Source organism: Sorex fumeus, unplaced genomic scaffold (genome assembly GCF_029834395.1).
Source record: "Sorex fumeus unplaced genomic scaffold, SorFum_2.1 ptg000053l, whole genome shotgun sequence".
NCBI lineage: Eukaryota > Metazoa > Chordata > Mammalia > Eulipotyphla > Soricidae > Sorex > Sorex fumeus.
Genome location: NW_026606110.1, coordinates 2,427,123 through 2,450,300, shown reverse-complemented (window position 1 = coordinate 2,450,300; position 23,178 = coordinate 2,427,123). Strand labels below are relative to the sequence as shown.

Sequence of the window (23,178 nt, the reverse complement as noted above, 5' to 3'; positions counted from 1 at the left end):
TCCTTTCTCTGCCTGGTTTATTTCAGCTAGTGAAACAGGGCCACTCGAGTTCTGCAAGGCTGAAAAACAGTTTGCTATCTATAACTGCACGATGTATCTATTAAATCACCACATCAAATACCTTAAAAATAAAAAATAATCATTCTATATCCTAATCATACAATTTTTTATTGCTTAATCGTTCTTCAGTTGGGGCCAGAGAGGTAGTTCAAAGGGCTGGAGCATATGCTTTGCAGCGAGGGGCCTGGGTTCGAGTCCTGCTACCACACGGTGCCCTGAGCAGTGTGTTGGGTGTGGCCCTCAAATGAAACAAAACAAAAATCATTCCTCAGCTCTCAGTACAAGAGCATTTAAACATTCACCAGTGAGGGGCCAGTGAGATAGTACAGGGGTTGAGGCTTTTGATTTGCATGTGTCCAAGCCTGGTCCACACCACACACAGTCCCCCCAAGCAATGTCCTGAGTTACCCCAGAGCACCACTGAGTGTCATGGTCATGGTCACGGTCCTCCCGTTGATCATCGATTTGCTCGAGCGGGCCCAGTAACATCTCCATCGTGAGACCTGTTGTTACTGTGTTTGGCATATCGAAATACGTCACGGGTAGCTTGCCAGGCTCTGCCATGTGGGTGAGATACTCTCTGTAGCTTGCCAGGCTCTCCGAGCTGGGTGGAGGAATCGAACTTGGGTTGGCCAGGCTGGCCGCTTGCAAGGCAAATGCCTTACCCGCTGTGTTATCGCTCCAGCCCACCACTGAGTGTAGCAAAATAAAAAATAAAAAAGAGAGAGAGACAGAGGAAAGAGAGAGAGAGAGAGAGGGGGGAGAAAAAATAAATGAACAAAATAAACATTCATAAACACAACGGAAAGAACTGTCTGCTCGGAGTGTGATGGAGGTGTGGCAGCTCTGTATATGAGAAGAGAGAGAGGACAAGAGGAAAGACACTTGCCTTGCAGCCACCTGGTTTTAAGTTTCCAGTATCAGACATGGTCCCCTGAGCACCACCAGTGATCACACACCTGAGGACTGCCAGGTGGGGCCCCCAAACCTAAATAAATAAGTAAAACCATAAGCATCAACAAACACCATCAGGCTGGAGCGATAACTCAGTGCGCTGTGTGAAGGTGTTGCAAGCAGGGGACTGAGGCCTCTATGGTGCACATTTCTCAGCACCAGTGTCCCCAGTTTCCATCCCCCCAGCCTGCCCTTATGGCAGGCATTTTTCTCCTCTTTCACTTTCACTTTCTCTCTCTCTCTCTCTCTCTCTCCTTTTGTCCATAATATTTTAAACCAATGATAAGTCAATAAAGAGAAGAAAAAATCACGTTGCGTTTTTTGTTTGTTCATTTTTCTGTGGGTAGTGGTGCTGGGGTTCAAACGTTTTGCAAGTGCATTGTGCCATGGTGCAACTGAGGTGCTCCAAGCAGCTGAGGGACACCCCAGGCCCTTACCTATCTTTTTTTCCCTTGCCAGTTCCACTGATTTATTTTGGGGAGCCGCACCCTTAGGTGCTCAGAGGCTGCCGCCAACAGGGACTCTTTCCAGGCCTTCCTAGAGGTTCCTGCGAGCCAGTCGTGTGGGGCCGCCCCTCTCTGACCTCTCCGTTAAGTTCGCTTCGATTCCGGGTGCGTGCGACATCCGTTTCGCCACTTCCTGAAGGAGAGTGGCTCAAGGTCAGTCCCTGGAAGCAAGGTCCCATCTGGAAACAGGTCCCCGGACGCCACTTGCCCTCCGGCAGCGGCAGCGAGGGCGCGCGGAGCTCTTTTGGGCGCTCCCGGCCGCCGTCGCGGGCCGCCCCTCGCGCATGCGCCCCGCGCGCGCGCCGACGGTTTCTCCTTCAGCCGGGAAGGACGCGGTGCGGAGGTGCGTGGCTCGGGGGTCGTCGGGCCCGGGGCTCGCGGCCGCCCCCGCAGCGCCGCCGCCTTCGGGTCGTGCGCCGCGGCGCTGGTGGGTCGGGAGCCTGGGGGTCGGCCCGCGCCGGCCGCCCGGACCTTGCGGCGACCTCGGGGACGCCGCTCGCCCCGGGGCCGTGCAGGGGCCGCGCCGCCGTGCCTGGGGGGCGGCTTCTCGGGGTCCGCGCGGCCCCCCGCGGCCCTCGTCGTCCCCCGCAGCGGCGACTTCCGGCCGCGCCGCCCCCCCCAGCCCCTCCCAGCCCCCCCCAGCCCCGGCGCTGCTCGAGGCCCCGAGCACGTCTCGGAGGGCCCCTTTCCGGGCGTCGGCCCCGCGCGGCCAGCGGGGACCCCGGGGACCCCACGGCACGGAGCGCCCACGCTCTCTCTCTCCCCCCCCAGGAGCGGCGCCGCCATGTCGTCTGCCTTGGCGAAACCCCAGATGCGGGGCCTGCTGGCCCGGCGCCTGCGCTTCCACATCACCGCGGCCTTCGTCGTGGCTGCGGGGGTCGCGGCCTTCTACAAGGTTGGTGGGGGGTGGGGGGTGGGGAGGGGGAGGGGGGCGAGGGCCAGGGCGGAAGTGTCAGTGCAGAAGTGCAGGGGCCGGTGCGGAAACGCCGGAACCCCGGGCCGGGGCATTGAGGGACACTGCGACCCCGCAGTGCGACCCCGCAAAAGGCTGAGCCCACCGGGCTTTCTCCTCCTGGCGGTGCTGGGCGGGGGTGGGGTGAACCTGCTGGGGTCCCGGGGATCGAATCTGGGTCTGCCAACGTGCCAGGCTGTACCTGCCGCCCTGTCGCTCCAGCCCAGATTTTTCCCTTTTTTTGGGGGGGGGGGGCGGGGGTGTGGGGTTCAACATTTTTAGCCTTCTGCCCTCGCCTCTAGTCATTTTCACGTTTGGCTCCAAGGTCATTGGTTTCCCTTTCAGGGTACCCCGTGTGGTGGGGGTGGGGGTACACCTGCCCTTGCTCAGCCTTTATTCTTGACTCTGCCGGCTTGGTGGGGGGCGTGGGGGGGCAGGTGCGGTGATGGGGGTAGAGTCGGGGCCGGCAGCGAGCAAGAGAGGTGCCTTAGCCGCTGTGCTGTCTCTGCCACCCCAAGACCTGTTCGGTTATTCTCGCGTTTGCGTGTTGCTGCTTCTGCCAAGGGTCAGCCTGGCACCTAGATTTCACCCGAATTTCACCTGCCTGCAGGCCTGCATCGGGAGCAGGGTCTTCGGATTCGTTCCTGTTCGCTGCCCATGCCCGGGGGTGAGCTGCACAGGGATTTCTTGGGCGCAGTGCGGCTCCTCTCCAGCACTCTCGCCTGTGGGGACAGGGGTCAGCCCTGTCAGCAGGGCAGGGCTGGAAGGGCGGTCTGAGGGCCCATGGCCAGTGTCCAGTGGGACCCGCCCCCCGGCGATGTATCAGCCCTGCTGGTGGTTCTCGGGAACCAGCTGGGGTCCAGCCACCATCCGTATTTCCTGTCCTCCAAGCGTCTTGGACTGGCCTCCACCTCTGCCTCTCCCCACCCGGGTTCTGATACACCCCCTCCCCAGCCCTCACCAGGTGGGCGTTTTCCCATGCTTTTGGACAGTAAGAACCTCCGATCTCCGAGGCAGATTCCTTCCATCCTTCCTGATCTGCTGGCTGGTGGTTTTCTCTTGGGAGTGAATGGGGAGTCCGTTCATTCCAGTGGCTTGGTTGTGGTCACCTTTGTCCCAATGATTTGTTATAGGCCGTGTGTTTCAGAGGGGAGATTCATCCTGTCTGTGATACATGTGTCTAGACATAGGGGCAAGTTTCATTTTAAGTAACACTTCCCAGTCTATCCGGTCTACTGAATTAGAGGCTGGGACTGTGCTGGAAACCTGGTTGTGAATGAAATGTGAAGAGTCTGCTTCTGTATAGACCTGAAGGAAGGTTCCCAAAGCACTGAGAAATCTAGGTTGTTTTTGGTTTGGGGGCCACACCTGTGAGCTATCTAACCAACATCCCCCGCCGCCTGCAACTTTTGGAAGAATTTCTACGAGGATTTTTCTCTTTGTGTGTGTGGAGCCTGGGGAAGGGGTCAGCCCGTGCCCTGTGGTGCTCAGGGCTTACTCCTGTCTCTGCTCAGAGATCACAGCTGGTCCTGCTGGGGATTGAACCAGTGTCAGTGCTGGGCAGAGCAAGCACCTTACCTGCCGTCCCAGCCCTTTTGTTGGTTTTTATATTCAGGAGAAGATTAGGGTTTGGGCCCTGATTCACACAGTAAAATCGCCCAGGCAGTGTTTGGTCAGGAAAAAAATACTTTGTAACCTCAACTGTGGTTAGGGACTATTTAGTCTTTAGTGGAAGGAACTTAGCAACCTGTTCCTGCGTCTTATTCTGCTGCTCGTGCCCCCCCAAACAGACCCCAGAAGAAATATGCTGACCCGAGGCTAGCAGGGACCCGCGCTGTTGTTTATCTGAAGTTTCTGTTTGTTTTCCGTGCTTCTGCATGACTCTTCTGCGCTTCATTTGGCAAATGCAGGATTTATGACAGCAGTTGAACACAAGCACACTGATTTACCGTACCTATCCTCAGTTTCTAGAAAATACCTTTTCGAGCCCTCATGCTATCTCTTCCTTTTTAGTTTGGCGTGGCTGAACGAAGAAAGAAGGCTTATGCGGATTTCTATAGAAATTATGATTCCATGAAAGATTTTGAGGAGATGAGAAGGGCTGGCATCTTTCAGAGCACAAAATGATTTGGGAAATGAAAGGTAATAAGAGCTATTTGGATATACTGTTCTAAACTTTTTAATTGTAGTAAAATATACACATAAAATGTACTATCACAAAATTACATTTTTGGAGGGTTACACGTGGCTCTGCACTCGGGGGTTGTCCTAGTGGGGGTGAACCATACAGAGAGCTGGGCATCCAGCGTGGGTTGGCTGTGTGCAAGGCAAGCCGCCTACCTGCTGTGCTACTACTCCAGCCCCTCTGCAGAATTTTTGTTAATTCATTTGTAACCACCATTCTGTTTTGAGGGGAGTTGAAGGGATTTGGGGCCACACCGAGTGGTATAACGTGCAGTGCTGGGAATTGGCTGCATGCAGGGCAATTGCCTTAATCCTGTACTTTTTGTTCCCATTTTACTTTTTGTCTTGAATTTGAATATGCTTGGTTACCTAGAGGCTGGAGCGATAGCACAGTGGGTAGGGTGTTTGCCTTGCCGACCCAGGGACCCGGGGTTCGATTCCTCCGCCCCTGTCGGAGAGCCCGGCAAGCTACTGAGAGTATTGCGCCCGCATGGCAAAGCCTGGCAAGCTACCTGTGACATATTTGTATGCCAGAAACAGTAACAACAAGTCTCACAATGGAGACATTACTGGTGCCCACTCGAGCAAATTGATGAACAATGGGAGGACAGTGCTAGTGCTGTGGTGGTTACCTAGGGTAAGTGTAATCATGTGTCTTTATCTTTCCATGACCAGCTCATTTCACTTAATGTAATGGCATCAAGATTCAACAATTATGGCAGGAGTGAGAATTTCCTTTTTAAATGTGAAATTCAGTTTTCTATTACTGGACATTTGCTGTCATCTCTGAACTTTCGTGAATAATGCTATGAGTTGTACATCTCTTAGAGATCCTCTTTCTGATACTTCAGAATAATTCATGGGTGGAGTTGGTGGGTCATATTATAATTTTTTGTTTCTAATGCAGTGCCCAGGTCTGCCATATGCAAGACACTGAGCTCCTTCTCTAGCCCTGTACCAGTTTTCACCACCAGCAAAGCTCATGAGTTTCATTATTTTCACATTCCCATTGAGCCCACCTAAGTCTGCTATTGTAAAATTTTCAAGAAAGCTGGAAGTCTACTTTTTGGCATTCGCTTGTGGAAGTTTTAGTTTGTTCCTTTAAATAGGCCACCTTCTCCTTTCTTAGCATGTTCGGTGATCTTTTGTTTGAAAGTTGGGCACCAAGAAGGTAAGAGCAGTGCATGAAAACAGAATTTTTTTTTCTTTTTGGGTCACACCCGGCGATGCATAGGGGTCACTCCTGGCTCTGCACTCAGGAATTACCCCTGGTAATGCTCGGACCATATGGGATGCTGGGAATCGAACCCGGGTGGGCCACGTGCAAGGCAAATGCCTTACCCACTGTGCTATTGCGCCAGCCCCAGAAAAAAATTTTTTTAATTGTCCATTTGAGTATGGCGTTTATTGCTTAAGTGATGGTTGCAGCTTAACTGCTTTTTCTGCATGGACGGGATCCTGGAGTTCATCATGTTCTTTCCTACTGATGTATGAACTTCTTATGAAATTATTTCCATATCCTAGACTGTGAGTTGCTTTAATGTGAGTTTGAGGAAGAAAGAGAAAAGTGAGTCTATTACATGTAGGAAAGGCTTGGCTAATCTGCTTACAAGGTCCACTACATTGATTTGGAACGATGTGCCAGGGACCTGATGAGACATCAGCCTCTGGAATCTTGTCATTTGTGTATTTTCACTTTATTCGAAGCTCAACTTTGAGAAGAGCCTGTGAATCTGTTGTTCTTAGAACACTGTTCCTGATTGAGCATTTCAACTAGTGCATTTAGGCACCTTCCTCAAGATGTGGGGCTTCGTTTTCCAAAAGACTTCAAGGAAAACTTTGCAAATAAGGAATGTGCCTAATACCCAATTCTTGAACACTCATTTGTACAGTACCTCAGTGTTGCCCAAAATGTTACTTCTGAAGGACACTGGAACAATTTGGAGAGGGAGCTAATGCTTTGGGTACAACTTGAGTACTTTATGCTTGTGGAAGAAGGTAGACTTGGGGACCTGGGGGATTTTTTTCCTTCTTCTCTGAAAAGGGCGGGGGTGTGGAACCTCTTCATCCACAACCCAGAAGTGTGTGTAGTACATAGCCAACTAAGGACAGGAAACCAACTATTGTTTGGGGTGCTGGTGTAAATTTTAGGGCCCTACCCAGCAATACTCCTGGTTTTGTGCTCCCTGCCTGGGAATTCTGGGGATTGATGCGCTCTCCCTTCTGTACTGGGTGCTGATTTTAAGAATAGTATGTATATGAGAACCACCTTGGGAAGAACTTGGAAAATGCAGGACTTGATCAACCAAAGCAGAAAAGGACAGGGAAGGTATGGATGGAGGGTGGTGGGTACTCACGGGGAGTGAGCAAAATGGAGGCGCTACCCAGACTGCACGTGGGTGATCGTCCCAGTGTGGGGGTTACTCAGAGAGTCTGCTCATTAATCCACCCTTTTTCTCTCCACAGAATTGTCTGGCTGGCTTCCATGGAAGTTTGTCACTGCTCTGTTTCCTCAACCATGAAATATGAATATTTGGGCTAAAGATAGCTTCCCTTGAATAAAGAATTAACAAATGCCATGTACATCTGTTCATTTTTACAGGTAATTCAGGGTAGTCGCACATAACTGAGAATTTCACCCACATGCAGGAGCGGGGAGGAGGGGGGGATTAATAAACCCGAATGTCCTCAACGCATGCAAAGATGTAAAGTTCATACTGCTGAGTGCACATCTGGCTCTGAGATCTAACAAAGCAAGTACTGCTGGCTGCACATCTGGCTCTGAAAGCTAGCATTTCTTGACTAGTAGTTGCATTACTGAAGACTTGAGACGCCATGTATGTGCATTTCACGGAAGTAGTTCAGAACAAAGCACCTAGTTGGTGTTTGCTAGCCCCTCGTGACTTCTTACAGCTCTTTTATCATTGTTGTGATCAAAGTGGCTTTACACAATACTCTGAACGAATTAGCTTTCAGTCATTGATTGTCACTTTATTAGAATAGCAAAAAACTAAGGTATTATTCTTTCAGCTGAGTCCTGGTGACTGAGCTGTAGCGGGGAAACTTGTATTTTAAAAGCCCCCTGTGTGATCAGTAATACAAGGTTTCCTTTTATTTCAAACAATTTTATATAACAATTTTTGGTATGCAAAATGACCATACGAGATTAAAGAATACATATTTACAGTTCTTAAAATAATTACTCTTGAGATTAATCGACAAATGTCTTTGTGGCACAGGTTCATGGAGAGACCACTTTTCCATATTCTGGCTCAAATTATCCATTTGTAATGTTGCTTTCCAGAAACACCTATGCAGTGATTTCTCATGCCCAACAAATAAACATGTGAGACTTAAGGATCGGCAGGCACTTGAAGTCAGATTTTCTTAGTGTGCCACAAATTGTAGGCACTAGATTGTAGGCTCACATCTCAATATTATCGGTAAAAATGTCTTCAGATATTACTGAGCACCAGTGGCAACTGGTGACCCAGCTGACCCCAGTAACTGGTAACAAGTTGACCCCCATGCAGTGCCCCAGGGCAGTGTCATCCCGCCAAACCAAACCCCTCCATAAGGGCATTCCACATAGTTCCTAACGAATTTGCTTATAGAACCACAGAGATTCACCTGAGCAATTTAGGTCTGTTTTTATCAAAAGACACAGAAAGTTATCACTTAAGCTTGCCTAGCAAAACTGAAAACATTTTTTGAATGTGAACCTAGCCTGTCATAGGAACGTTTTGTAAATTACAGTAAAAGACAGGAATATTATACACAGAATCTTTCACTTTAGAAGTAATTACATTTCACTTTAGAAGCATTACATTTCAGTAATAAATAGCCAGCCTGTGGCGTTTAATTCATTCAAAGACTCCAGACCTTTTCCTAAAAACAGATGCAATTGGGAATGCAGTTTCAACTCTGTCTCCGTGCTAGAGCTTAATGTATTTTGCTTTAGGGCAGAGTTTACAGATTTATGGTTGAACTGTTAGCAAATGTCACTGTACAACAAGGAATACATTTTCTACATGTGCTGTAAAGTAGCCACCATTCAAAGTAGTTTTAGGAAAGAAAAGACCTGAATTTTAGAGGCTCGCCAATCTCTATAGGAAAGGGTTGGCCTTGCATCCTCGTTAAGGTGATAGAACCAGTTCGTTTCTTTCCTGCACACGCTGGAATTGACATGTCACCCCAAGTCTCAAGGGAACCCCTTCCTCAGGGCTTTATTCTTCACCATGGTGAACTTACTGATGAAGACTTCAGCAAAATGTGCATCGACCAAGTAATGGTAGGTCTTCACGGTGGAGGGGAGTGGCTCCACTGCCACCACAGGGCACGGGGTGGGCATGGAGGAGCAGCTGGGGGCCAGGTGGCAGGATGTCTTGGTGATGTAGTCCACGAGTCTGTTGTACTGCTGCTCCGTGAGCCGCTCTCGGGCACCGTCCACCTGCACCCAAACACAGGAGCGGTTGCCAAAGCCTCCATGGGATCTGGAGGGTTCCTGCTCTGCTTCCTTGACTATCTATTAAAGCCATTTAAAGTACCTAAGTACTTAAATCCTCTAGGCTGCTGAGTACCCTGAGTATATTCCAGTGATACTGCAGCACCAGCAAAAATTGCGCCTTGATAACTGGGCACCGTCCTTTAAATGGGCGTTTCTCAAACTTTCATTTCCTTGTGGCCTCCTGTTTTTGTGCTGTGCCCCCACTCTCCATTTACGTAATCTTCACCTTAGGATATTTTGGGGACAGGTGTAATTTGGCTCCCTGATTGAGAAACACTTTGGGGGGAGTTTAGGCCACACCCACCATTGTTCAAGGCTTCCTCAGCTCTGTGCCTCAGAGATCATGCCTGGTGACTCGGGGAGCAGCGGGGTCAGCAGTGTGCAAGGCCAGCGCCTTAACCCTGTACTGTCTCTGGCCCCAAGAAATGGCGCTTTACAGACGCACTTGGTGTATAAAAGTTTTTCCTGCGATGGAAGTTGCTGTTAGAACTCATCGACTCTTGAAACATCTGTCAGGGCTCTTTCCCCACCAGCCCAGGAGCGGTCTCTGAAGAAGCCCTCTGGCACTCTGACACTGAGCACCCTGAAATAAACTAGTGCTGTCTCAGCCGCCTCGGATGAGGAGTGGTGAGGAGCAGGCACCTTCCAAACTAGTGGCTTTGGACAGATCATTAAAAAATACCTTTGATCTGTAACTAAAAAAGAAATCTGCAATTTAAAGCCAGAGAAAACAAAGCTGGGCAGAGGGAGAGGAAATTTTTATGGAAAAGAGGAGGATGCAAAGTACATTTATGGTCCATAAAAGTCTGGCTGCTCTTCAGTGCAACTCCAGGAGAACCGGGGTGCACTGGCCTGGATCTGCAGTGACTCCCAGAAAGCCCCCTCAAAGCTATAAACGATTCCCACCCGGAGTCCGCTATTGGGTGTGAGGCTCAAGTGGAGCGCGTGACTCTTGGGGAGCCCCTGGCCACAACACGTCCTCACCCACCGACCTCTCTGAGAACCTCGGGGGACACAGGAAGACTTCAGTGGGGGCTTCCTACTCCTTGAGCAGTCCCGGAAGGAATCTACGTGGTTCTGCGAGCCCAGAAACAGTGCAGCCCCCGGTGTGGGAAGGGAAGGGGCCATGCAGGAGTTGAGGTCTGCTTTCAAGGGCAGGAAAGATTTACTGACGGATGAAAGCTGTGCACCACCCGCGCGGGCCAGGCGTTGATGATATCATGTGCTGGGGGCAGACTGCAGCTGGAGAGCGTTGGATCCACAGCGAGTCGTAATTGCTCCCGACCAGCAGCACAGGAAACCCATGTTGTGAGAGGCACCTGGCCAAGGGTGAGACTGACCCCCTGACTCACGGCGAGCCTCTCCGGGCACACGAAATAACTGCGGCCCGAGGACGGCCGCGTCTGACCAAGAAAAGCAAGCCCTGATTGAGAGAAAGCGCGCGGCCCACCAGCTCGGCATATGGTAAATGATGTCAGCTGTGAATTAGTTCCTTCCAAATTCAAAGGGGCCACGTTTACTAGCACCGAAGGCCAAAAGCCTGAAAAGAAATCTGCACGGAGATGGGATTCGCAGTGTGGCCCGGCTCTGGGCTGGCCAGGGTGCCGAGTGACACCTGAGCCCGAAGCAGAGGGGACCTGGCCTGGCGCTGGAGTACTGTGCCGGGCTGCCTCTCAGGGAAGGGATGGGCATTTCATGTTGCGGTGGGTCTGCCTAGAAGAGGAAGCAAGTGAGCGTCTGGACACAAGACTGACAGGGGGCATGGCTGGCTCCTAGCAGGGCTGTGAGGAGAGGTCAGTGGGGAGCTGAAAGAGAGCAGGGCTGGAGGCACACTGACTCACCTACCCCTCTGCCCCAGCCCTGCCCTGCAGGGCCCCTGAGGCTGCCTCCATCCGGTCCTGTTTCTGGTCCTTAGGTGCTGACCTCAGTCTGGACCGTGGCACCTTCGCCTCTACGGTTCCATCCCAAGTAGCCTGGACCGGGAGAGCGGGGCTCCCAGCTCTCAGAACCGTCCAGAAAAACTGGTTCCCTTCTCCATCTCCTAATGACCCTCTGTCCCCCTCAAACAAAGAGAAGAGAATCACACCTTTAGACAGGAGATGCAGCTCAGGGAGACAAATGTCCCGTCCCGTGTTAAGAGCTGAAACATTCTCCAAGCAGCTAAGGGCAAACGATGGCCAAGAGGCTCCTCGGGGCCCTGCAAGTTCCTCCCAAGGACCACGGTCTTCAGAGACAATGGCTCTCCGCCGGCCAAACCCTGCCCCTGCCTTGCCGCTGCTTTCTTGTCCACTGGATCTTCAGATTTTGGCAGATCCACCAGAGTCCGCCTGGACACTGACCTCTGTTTATTCAGGCCATCAACTTGAAGCGGCAGAGTCTGCGTGCCAAGCCCGGCTTCGAGCCTGACTGATTCCGAGCCAGGAAAGCAGAGAAATCTCAGTGCTGTTGGGGTTGGCCGCCTGCCCCAGGCTCGGGATTCTACCCCAGCCAGCCCCCGCCCGGGAGGAGAGGCGCAGGTTCTGCCTGAGGCCAGGGGTACTGAGCAGTGGTCCACATGTGCGGCGGGAGGGGGTGGTGGGCTCAGACAAGAGCTGACCGCTGGCCCTCAGGGGTGTGAAGCAGCCCCGGACACAGGTGCGTCCATGGAGAGTCCTGCCTGGCCATGGCTCGGGGTCTCCCCTTGCACAAAAGCGCCATGGTGGTCCTCACATTCCACACAGCCACGCTGGGCTCTGGAACTGTGGCCCCTCCTGGGCTGGGGTCTGCAGTTCCCACCTCCCGGCCCGAGTCACAAGACTGGAACCTGGATGTGGCCGGCTGGGAGGGTCGGGGGCAAGTGTGGGGCCTTGCGGTGGCTGTGCTAAATGTTGCTCCCACCGCCTCCCCAGCCTGTAGTGGCCTCTTCTGTCCTACACACCGCCGATGACCACCCTGCCTGCTGGACAGACCACCTCCCGCCCATGTGGGCCCCAGCCCCCAGGAGTGCCTGCCCCGGGGAGCGGCCTTCCCTGGCCCCTGCCCGGAGGTGCCACCCCCCTGCCCGCTCTCACCTCAGCATCGCAGGCCACCCGGGGCTGCTGCAGGCACACGACGAGCAGGTCGCTCTGCTGGCTGTGGCGGGCACAGTCAATCTCGGTGACGGGGAAGGCCTGCTGCTGGGCGTCCTCACTCACGCTCACCACGAACAGCACCTCGGAGGTCAGCAGCAAGCAGCCCTCGTGCTCCTGGCCTGAGCCCCGCACCAGCACCACGTCCAGGGCCATGTGCACCTCCGGCCTGCCCAGAGACTGGAGCATCTTCCTGTTCCCAAGAGCCACAGTCAGCCCAGGCCGCCACGAATGGCACCAGGCAGTATGCTTTACCTTACACCCAGCCGCTTGGGGGGTTACTCCTGGATCAGTGCTCAGGGAACCATGCAATGTTGGGGATCAAGCCCGGGCTCCTGCATGCAAAGCCTGTACCCAGGTTTCCTGGTCCATGGCCGGGGGCTGTCATTTTAACGCTCAGACTGGCTCTGGGAAGCAGGAAGCCCGCTCTGGGGACAAAGAACTCTGACCCACAGCACCGGCGCCCGGAGACTCGGGCCTCTCCCTGTCCCCGGCTGCAGGGGCTCTGCTGGCCAGTAGCTTCCTGGCCCGAGAGGTCCCTGGCTCCATGCGGGGTGCCTGTGCGCAAGGTTGTGGTCTTACCAGACGTATTTGACGTGGCTGTTGGGAGCCTGGTCGGCGTGGAGGTCGCGGGGCTCATGGCGCTGTCTGGGGAGCTGAGAGAGCCCAGCTCCATGTAGGATACCTGGGGAAAGGGGCGGCGGGCGTTTCTGGAACACTCCACACAGTGGCACTGGGTGGCCACGTCAGCCCTCCCTCCCTCTACCCTCACTCACAACTCTCCTCTTCCCTCCCTCCCTTCTTCCTTCCTTCCTCCTCCCTCCCTCTCTCCCTCCCTTCCTTTCTCTCTCCCTCACTCTTTCCCTCCCTCCTATTCCCTCCTCCCTCCCTCCCCATCAGAAGGGCCCAGAGCTGGGGGCACCTCCCTGCTTAGAACAGAGGTCAAGCCCATCAGCTGAGTTCCTTGCTGCGTATTCACTTCTGGTGTCGTGGCAGGTCAGCGGGCCTGTGCTTTGCCTCGGCCAGTGTTCAAGCGACCTCAGCCCATGGTCCAACGTGAGCACGTATGTTTATGAGTGTGTTGGGGGCTCTGGCTTCCTGCCGACTCTCCCGGGGTCCCTCACCAAGTGGGGACACCTTGTGGCAGCCAGGCACACGGGCCTCCAGAGACTCCAGGGCCGAGGAGGAAGAGCGTGTGCGCCTTCCAAGGGCTTGTAAATGTTTACAAACGGGCACAGTCGTTAGATGAAGACTCAGTGGTTTGTAAAACCTTCAGTGCGGTCATAAAAGTTTTACAAGAGTGATGGAAACAAGGCCGCGGGTGCTGCTCTCAGCTTGGGAGGCCCTGGGGGCCGGCAGCCTGGGTGGGGGAAGACCCCGCCAACCCACCTCGCCGGGGGTCTAGAGTCAAGGCCCCTTGGGGTACAGGCACATCAGCGAGGGACGGGGTGCTGACTCGTCCACTTATGAGCTGCCATAGTTCTCCTCACCCGTCCCCCTGGAAGGGGCGGGAGTGTCTCATGGAGGAGGGGACAGAAATAGAGGCAAAGCCAGAGGAACCTGTGTTGGCGCCTGTGCGGTCTCCTTAAGCCAGCAGGGTGGACGACCACGGCCACGGGCCCCCTTGCAGATGCTGGGGCTTGGCCCAGCTGCCCTGCCATGAAATGCACCCAAGGGCTGCAGGATCCGACACAGGGCCCTGGATCAGCAGCCTGTGCTGTGAGCCAGATGGTGACACGGTCACCCGGGACTGCGGCAGGAGGGAGGGGCGCCAGGCCTCCCTGGGGACGCGTTGGGCTCAGGTGTGACCACCATCACAGCACTTTGCTGCCCGTGGCCAGGAGACGGCTTGGGGCCGGCATGCTGGAGGACGAGTGTGGTGGGGAAGCTCATGGCAGCAAGGCAAGGTGGGCTAAGGGGAGGATGTGCACAAGCAGCAGATGCACAAGGGCACATGGAGAATATACTCGGGTGCATACACATGCATATATGACACGCACACAGATATGCACAAGCACACACACACACCTGTGGTTATGCACAAGGAGGCACAAGGGTGTGCACGGACATTCACACTGGCACTTGCATACACACATGAGGCTTGTGCCTGGATGTGCATGGTCACATGCAGGGTGTGTATGCACATATAAGCACATATGCACACTGGTGAACAGAGGAACACACAGAGTATGTACAGATAAGCACAGAAGCACACACAACACACACATAAATGCACACAGGTCACATGGCATGTACACAGATGTACAGAGGCCACACAGGGGGCACGTACATATGTGCAGAAGGGCACACATGGGCATACAGACAGATAATCACATACACGGCATGTACAAAGATGCACAAGAACACGTGGGTATGTACACACATGCATATAGGAACACGTGGGGCATGTACATCTGATGCACATGGCACACAGGGGGTGTGCACCCAGACATGGGGCACACAAAAGGATGCACAAGGGTATAGAGGATGTGTATACCTGGGTGCACACAGGGTGTGCACACAGACATGCACACAGGGTGTATACTCAGATGCACACCGGACATGTCCATCTGACACAGGACATGGGCACAGACAAGGGATGCACACAGGTGTCCAGACAGGGCGTGTACACAGATGCACATAGGCACGCGAGGCATGTATACAAATGCGCAAGGGTACAGAGGGTGTGCATACATGGGCACACACGGCATGTTCACAGAGGCACTTGGGCACACACAGGGCACATACACAAATGAACACACGAACTTAGTCTTTTCGAATTGTTTGCCAGAAAAGGCACTCATTCCCGTCTCTGCTATCAGCCTATGTGCTACTCTCAGCTGGAAACTCCACTAAGGTTTATTCTAGGAGATGCACTTAAGAAGATCCTGCAAATACGGTGATCCTGGGTCAATTTCCTGGCTCCGTCCCTGGGTGCTGGTAACTGGTGATTAGACACCCCTCTATGCTGGTTACACGCGCCTACAGAGGTAAGAAAGCGCTTCACAGACGTCGTCACTGTACCTGTCATGCCATTGCACGTGAAGGGCTGCTTTACCTCAGGGCCCCCTGGAATAAAGGTACCCAGGGAAGGGTGGTGTGTGCGCGGGCTGCCCCCACTCACCATAGCCAGTTTGCGACACGAGCTCAGCAGCGCCCCCGATGGGCTTGGTCAGCACCCCCATGATCCCCTTGCCGACGCCGGAGATGACGCCCTTGGCCTTGTGTCCCGCTGAGGCCTGCGCCTCTGACGTCCTCTGGAAGTTCTGCATCGGCTGGTCGACGATGCCTGCGATGGCCCCTGGAAGGGCACAGAGGCTACGATGAGGACTGAGACTCAGACCCAAGCATGTGGGGCTGGGTCGCCACATCACACGTGTTCTCCTAAGCCTCGCCGTCCGGCTGTGCTCAGCAAGCCCACATGCGCCGGCACACTGCTCAGTCATGTCCCCTCCTCCCCAGCTCATCTGTCATACCTGGGAGCAGAGGGCTCGCTGGCATGCTATCAGCCGTGACTTCTGCCCCAGTGCCTGAATTAAGTCACTGGGCCCAGGGAGGGAAGGCAGGTTTCTCAGGGGGCGCAGCTGTGCTTTGAGTCTGGCCCCTGCCTACCCCCGTCCTCCCGCCATTCATGTACTGTTTCTGGAAAAGGCCCTTCCCCTGGCCAGCGCCTGGCCACAAGCTTCTTGGCACACCAGCTGCTAGGGAGAGGACTCAGGGTGCCGTGTGGCTGCCATGGCTCTGTCCTCCCTGCTGCTCTTCCAGGAGCCACTGCCCCTGGAGGTACCTGGCCCAACAGAGGGGATTACTTGACTGCGATTCTGGAGTCTGCCTCCAGCTCTGGCCTGCTGGGGTTGGTAGTGCCCAGGAGACTGGGCTGTCGGTTAACTGTGTCAGCAAATGACCCACTAACTTCAAGCCACACTCCACTGACAATCCCACCGCACATGGACATGCCTCTGGCCAGCAGGAGGGACTGGTAATCTGGCTCCCGGGCCGCTCTCTGCTCACACAGTGACAGGTCAATGGTGAACTGGTATCTGGCCTGTGTCCCAGCACTGACTGATGTGCCCCAAACCTTCTACAGAAAAAGCCTGGTTGCTGAGCTGTGAACCCCCAAGGACAAACACCCCAAGTCCTGACCCTGGACTGGGACACTTGAGGGGAGAGACCTGTGGCAGAGGGGCTGCTGGGGTGGTGACGGCATCACCATCTGACGGCAGAAGGGAGCTCCTGTGCCAAGGGGCATGGCCTTGGCATGTCCTGGACAGGCCCTCCCTAGAGCTGTCTCCCCAGCCCGAGGCTGCTCCTGTGCCCCACTGCCCCCGGGCTCTCAGTCCGTACAGGCTCTCAGGTGACCAGAAGTCATTTCCAGAACCGCTACCCGCACCACACAGCTGTCTGCTCCCCCTCGGAGGCCCAGTCAGGGCCAAGCCACCCCCACTCGGCCTGCCAGGCACCCCACTGCCCTGGGTCCTCCTGCTGCGGGGCCCTTTGATCTCAGGGGGCGCACAAGCCTTCAGATGCTCGACGGGGCGTGCTGCCAAGCAACACAGTCTTAAATTCCTTCGCAAACAAATGAACAGAGACACCCTTGAAAACCCTGCTCTGCAAAGTCTCAGCTCTGAGGCTTCCTCTTAGCGAACGTTCGCAAAGCAACCGCGCTTTCAAACACTTGGGATATTTGGAAATACCCCCAGCGCACTCCGCATCTCCCTGAACATCTGGATGCTCGAACAGAACGCCCCGGAGTCGGGGCTGGGCCTGTGTCTCTTTGCCAGAATAAAATGAAGTCCAAGGCCTCGGGGTGGGGGGTGGTAGGGGCGTCGAGGCGAGGCCCCCAACAATGCCTCTTCTTGCAGAGAAGGCCAAGAGAGATGGGGTCTCCCGCCCGAGGGGTGGTGGCGCAGGGCCGGGATGCAGCCTGCTGGGGAGAGGGCCCAGCCAGGCTCCGTCTCCTTGGGAGGCCCGTGATGCTGCACCCGCAGACCTTACCCAGCAGGCTGATGCCCAGGCGTGACAGGCCCTGGCGGAGCCCCTCGCCCAGGCTCTCAGGGAGCTGCCGCCGCCACTCCTCCTGCCGGCTGTAGTGCTCCTCGTCCAGGGACAGCCGGTCCATGTTGCGGGCCAGGCTGGTGGCCAGGTTGGTGATGGAAGTGAGGGTACCTGTGGGCACGAGAGCGGGGAGAGCTGCTGCGGGCAGGGCACAGGAGAGCCAGCCGCCCCGTGCCCGTGACTGGCCCCGCCTTCTGACTTCTCCTGTCCGTTTCTCGGACCACACATGGTGGTGCTCAGGGGACTCAGCTTCCCGCGAGAGCCAGGGGACCTGCAGAATCGGAGACTGGCAGCTCCTGCTCTCACCTGAGGACTAAAGCGCACCCCCTTCTGCCTTCAGTGAGGGCTCACTGCCCCCCAGAATGCCAACTGCAGCTTGGGAACTGTGAGATTCCCCACCCGGGGATATTTGCTGGGAAAAGTCGGGTCCTGTAAAGGGGAGAAGCGGGGAGACTCAGCCCCCCACTGTCTCATCCTCCCCAGCAAGCCCACAGAAACTCAGCAGCCCAGAATCACCTACCAGAACACATGCCACCCTGGGGAGAGGCTGCTACACACATACATGGACGCACACACGCACACACACACGCATGCATACTCACAGATACACACACAGGCACCCGCCCAAGAGGGACTGCCACACACATGCACACATGAATGCACACACATGTGCACAACATGCACACATACACATGCCCACACACATGCATGTACACACACACGCACACATGCTCATACATATACAAACATGCACTCCCCCCAGGGAGAGCTGTCTCACACATGCTCGCAAAAATACCACACACACACACACACACACACACACACACACACGTACCCCCTGGAGCTGCCACACACATGTATGCAAACACAACACACACACACACACAAACACAACCAGGTGGATGGCAGAGGATTCAGGGAGGGTCCCCAGGGGATCAGAGCACCCCCCCCGCCCCCGTTGGTGCCAGCACACGTGTGTGTGGGACTTGGCTGGAGTACAAACCCCAGAATCACGCAGATCCCGATGCGGCCCCGAGAGACAGACCTGGTTTCTGTGAACTAGTTTCTGGTTGCCCGTTTGCTCGCTGGTCCCCCCGCACAGGTGCCAGCTTAAACTCAAGTGTGTTTGGGACCTGCGGGGGCTTTGCGAACCTGTAAGCTCAGCATCAGCGAAGCGTCTTTCATGGGCGCCGCCTGCGGCCCCGAGGAGCCGGGCGCGCGTGTGGCCACCAGGTGGCGCTGCACTCACACACGTGTGTCCAGCCCGTTGGGCCTGTTCCCCAGACTAAAAGGCCACCTTCCATCCAGGGACACCCCCGCGCCCGCGGGGCTCGGCCTTACCTTTGGAGATGTGCTTGACGAAGGACGAGGTGCCCCTGGACACGCCGCTGACGAAGGCGCCGGGGCCCCGTGTCAGGCCCTCGTAGGGCAGGCGGAAGAAGTCGGCTACGCCATTCCCGATGCTCCGCACCAGGCTCACGGGGCTGCCCAGGATCTCCAGCGAGCCCACCACCCAGCCTGCGGGCCGAGCAAGGAGTGAGCATGCGGTAATGGGTTCCGGGTGGGGGGACTCAGGGAGGGGTCATGCACTGCTGGTGTGGCCTTTCACGGAACCTCTAGGATACCTGCTGTGCGTGTGTGTGTGTGTGTGTGTGTGTGTGTGTATGTGTGTGTACTCCCACCCCCATTCTATGTGCTCTGGGCATGGGGCACCGGCCCCAGTGGGGTTCCCATGGAGCAGAGCTGGCCACAGTCCCCTTCCTTAGGGGCTGTGTTTTGGGCCTGTGGTGTCCATCCGGCAGAAGCTTCCTTGTCCTTCCTCCCTCGAGGGGATGGAGGTTGGGGGGCTTCATCTGGGGCTCCCCCTGTTCAGGGCTCAGAGCCCTCCGAAGGGAGAATTCCAGTGACGCTCTGGGTCCCTTCCTGGAGAAAGCAGCATCTCCTCTGGGACATCAAGATGACCCACTGGGGTATCAAAAGAGAGAAGGCGCCACAGAAGAGGAAGATATGAAACAGGAGGGTCTGTAGGCCCAGGCACTCGGGCTCTCTGATGACCTTCAGACCCCTGCCCTGCTCCCACCCGTCCCCCTGGCCACCCATCCTCCCAGCCCAGGAAGCCAGGACTCTGGTTCACAGCTGAGTCCATCACTCGCCAGGTGGGGGTAGGTTCTGCACCCTGCCTTGGCCTGGTCAAAGCCTGAGGGCTGCCATGGGGTGGCAGGGGCACGGAGGGCAGTGAGACTCTGAGGTGAAGACCCAGCACGTTCCCTTCAGCCTCAGGAGGCCCAAAGCATCTCAAAGCATCTCCACCGCCCTCCTCACCAAGGGGACACAGCGGGGAGAGTCCTGCTGTGCAAGGCCACTCTGTCCTGAGACACTGTGTGACCCAGCAAAGCGGCCCGGGGCTTCCGGCTGCCGTGGCCAGAGGCCCTCTTGGGGCATCTGAGATGGGCAGTAAGGGTCAAGGCACAGGGGGTTCCCTGAAGGACTGTTAGCACCGGGGCAGTTTCCCTCTAAATATGAATCTCCCTTCTGGTGTTTGTCTGCCTGCCAGGCTGGAGCTCAGGGGTGGAGAGGGACCCCAGGAAGTGCTAAAACCCATTCTTTTTTTGTTTTGCTTTGTTTTTGTGCCACACCTGGCAGTGCTCAGGGCTGACTCCTGACTCTGCTTAGGGATCACTCCTAACGGGGTTAGAGTACCATATGGGGTGCCGGGTATCAAACCCAGGTCTACCATGTACAAGGCAAGCGCCTCCCCCCGGAACTCTCTCTCTGGCCCTGTAGGGTCACATCCTTCCCTTTGCAGTGGGCCACCCCGCTCTCCCTCTCTCACTATTCCCCTCTTTTTAGGGGAAGGCACATCTTGTTCAGTGCTTGGGGATGGTAGGGTACTTTTGTTGGAACAGGGGCCCCCACTCCAACCCTTCAGCCTCCTCCCCTCTTCACTGATTCTTCTGAGAAGTGCCTCTGGGTGTTTGTACAGAGCTCATGGCACCTGACAGCTGGCATCAAGAACCTTATACTGCCCCGCCCTGTGTGGGGCATCTCCCTCTCGCACGCCCTCTCGGGGCCGGGTGCAGGAATGCCCTGCTGCTACACCGAGACTTTCCCAGGGGCCGGGAGTGGGCGGGGGGGGGGGGGGCGGTAACTGTGCCACCACTTTCCTGTTTCCAGGTTCACTTGCCATGTCCCTGCCCCTCCAGATAGTCCTCAGACTGTCCACGGGCTGTCAGGGACCAAATTCCCAATAGGCACCGGGAACTTGGCGCTCGTGTTAGAATTTCTTGTCTTGGCGTATAATGAGGTTGGGGCAACAGCTTAGAGGATTTTTAGGCGGATTATAGAAAATCCAAACAGAATGTTCTTGGGAAAGCTCATTAAAAACACGAACCAGGGTGGGGGAGTGACACAGAGAGCTCCACGGAGCTCGAGGACGGGCTCTGCCCACCTCGGCCAGCCGTGGACAGGGTGCTGGCTGCCCGGAAGGGTAAGTCTCTGCAGCTGTTTATAAATAGACCCGGCTATTAAATGTGAAACGTTAACTGCTTATTTTTAAATCGTTTCTTCGCGAGAGGGAAATATTTCCCTCGCTGCTGTGTGAGCTATCAAAACACGGCCCTGTGGGCCGGGCCTGGCTCTTGTCATGTTCAGTTAGGAGTTGGGTCTGCAGCACTCACCAACCTCGCATGGAGCAAACCGGATCTCACCAGCAGAGAGACACCACGGGTCACTGCCTCCGCGGTGCTGACCTTACATGGACGCACATTTCCCAGCACCGAGGCTCCCGCCTTGTGACCGGCAGAAGCAGGAATTTCATGTTCTTTTTTTTCCCCCCCAAGGGCGACTTCCTAGGGAATACTCGGGGAATGGGGGAACTTCCAGCCACATTCTGGTCGTGTGGTCCAGAGCTTGTGAGCGAGAAGACCCGCAGGGCTCTGACCCTCCCTGCGGGAGCCTCCAGGTGGGGCGGGGAGGGGTAGCAGTGGGGAGTAAACCCAGGGCTTCGTGCGTGCAATGCCACCTTCCCGCCTAAGCGTTCCCAGCCCTTCAGCAGAGCGAGACCCCGGGACCAGCTCCCACCGGCTTCCCTGGGACGGAGGGAAAGGCAGCTTATCAACACACCGGGCGGGCTCAGAACTCTCCCAGATGGGAGCGGCCGGGAGGTGTGGCGGGCCCGGATGCCGCCCTCCGTGGCATGGATGGGCAGGAGGAGGGTCTCTATCTCTGCGGAGCCCCCGACTCCCTCCTGCCTCCCTCACAGTTGGTCCGGGCTGCAGCGAAGAGAGCCGAGCGCTGGGACCCAGGACTGGGGGCCGGGGGGGTCTCTCGGCTGCCCCAGCGCGCCGACACGGAGCCTTGGGCCTGGGGAGGGGCGCCGATGCGCCTCTGCCACGCTGCGGCCGGCGCTCCACGGACGCTCCCTGACTTGCGCCGGCCCTGCCCAGTGGCCAGGGAGCGGGTCAAGGGGTGGAGTGTGTGGGTGGGGGGACAGAGCGCCACGGGGGTGCCTCCCGCCTGCGTGCCCACCGACCCGCCCGCTGCGCCTCTCACCTGCTCGGAAGAGCGCGCCGGCCGCGTAGTGCATGGCCAGCGCGTGGACCAGCTGCCGGGCCGTGGTGAAGACCGGGCCGCGCTCGAACACGGAGAAGGAGAGTGGGGTGTGGTCGGAGGCGATGTAGAGCTTGAGGGAGGCGTGGACGCTGACCAGGAGGCTCACGGGCTGGATGAGCAGCCGGCGCAGCCGCACCGGGCGCACCAGGGCGCGGGCGTGCTGGCGCACCTGCGGGGGCAGCGCGTCGGGGGCCGCGGGGCCGGGCGCGCGCGCGGCGGGCAGGTACGAGGCGAACAGCGTCCGCGCGTAGTGGACGAACGTGTCCTCCACGTAGAGCCGGCCGGGCCGCAGCGCGAAGCGGAACTCGTGCACGTCGAAGGCCGAGAGCCCGCCCGGGGCCAGCGTGAGGCCGAGCCGGACGAAGCAGCCGTCCCGGAGCCCCTCGGGCGCGCGCGGGGCGCGGGGGCCGGGCCCCGCCGGCGCGCCCGGCTCGCCCTTCTCGCCCTGGCACACCAGCACGGCGAAGTGGAAGTTGGACTTGCTGTACAGCTGGTTGTCGAGCTGGAGGTCGCCGCAGCCGGCCTCCAGCTGGTACAGCCCCGGGGGCGCCGCGGGGCCCTCGTCCCCGGGGAGGCCGCCGGCCACGGGGCCCGCCTGGAGGAAGGCGCTGTCCAGGGTGAGCCGCAGGAGCTCGGAGGCGGCTTTGGGGTGCGTGAGGTCGTCCAGCACCGTCACGCTCAGCTGGGCGACAGACACGCTCCAGGTCACCAGCCCTCCCGGGGGCCTGGGGGAGAAAGGGAAGGCCGGCTCAGCCGCTGTTCCTGGGCCTTCCGGAACCTTCTGGGGCGGACGGCGTGACACCGAGCGTGACCCCGCGCCTCCAGCGCCGCTGGTTCCCCGGCGTCTCCGCCTGGCCCTCCCCGCGCCCATTTGGGCTGAGCGGCTCTGGCCCCGGGAGGCCCGCGGGCGCGCCGGACCGTCCCCAGTCTGGGCCCAGCTCCTGCCCCGGCGGCCCGCAGCGGCCACGCACCCTTCTCTTCCTGCCGCCTGCCACCCCATCCCCTACCCAGGGTCTCCCCCTGCAGCTTTGCTCCAGCAGGCACGGGCCAGCCCACCCCGGCTCAAGCCTGCTCACGCCTCTTATTTCGGGTTTTGGGGCCCTATCTGGTGGCAACGCAGGGCTCTGTCCTGCTCAGTGCTCAGGAGTGAACCTCGAAGGTGCTCAGGAGACCAGTGTAGTGCTGGGGATTCAAACCAGGGGTGCCACTAATGCAGTCCCATGCAAGGCAATTGACCAACAC

General features: G+C 56.8%; 2 protein-coding genes across 5 annotated transcripts in view; one reads left to right on the top strand and one right to left on the bottom strand.

Moving 5' to 3' along the window:
• Positions 1-1,731: 1,731 nt before the first annotated feature.
• On the top strand, positions 1,732-7,239 carry LOC130033309 (cytochrome c oxidase subunit 6C). The gene is made up of 4 exons (XM_056124942.1): positions 1,732-1,863; positions 2,292-2,415; positions 4,486-4,614; positions 7,123-7,239. The coding sequence occupies exons 1-3, from the start codon at positions 1,805-1,807 to the stop codon at positions 4,597-4,599; spliced, it is 297 nt and encodes a 98-aa protein (XP_055980917.1). The 5' UTR covers positions 1,732-1,804; the 3' UTR covers positions 4,600-4,614; positions 7,123-7,239.
• Positions 7,240-7,626: 387 nt separating this feature from the next.
• Positions 7,627-23,178, bottom strand: part of VPS13B (vacuolar protein sorting 13 homolog B) — a 667,453-nt gene continuing 651,901 nt past the window's right edge. For all 4 annotated transcript variants that reach the window (XM_056124953.1, XM_056124949.1, XM_056124951.1 and 1 more), the window contains exons 55-61: positions 21,877-22,661; positions 18,667-18,843; positions 17,266-17,436; positions 15,395-15,571; positions 12,853-12,955; positions 12,214-12,463; positions 7,627-9,106 (exon numbers count right to left, since the gene is read on the bottom strand). In XM_056124953.1, the coding sequence (XP_055980928.1) occupies positions 8,858-9,106; positions 12,214-12,463; positions 12,853-12,955; positions 15,395-15,571; positions 17,266-17,436; positions 18,667-18,843; positions 21,877-22,661 (1,912 nt within the window). In that variant the 3' untranslated portion in view covers positions 7,627-8,857. The remainder of the gene's footprint in view (positions 9,107-12,213; positions 12,464-12,852; positions 12,956-15,394; positions 15,572-17,265; positions 17,437-18,666; positions 18,844-21,876; positions 22,662-23,178) is intronic.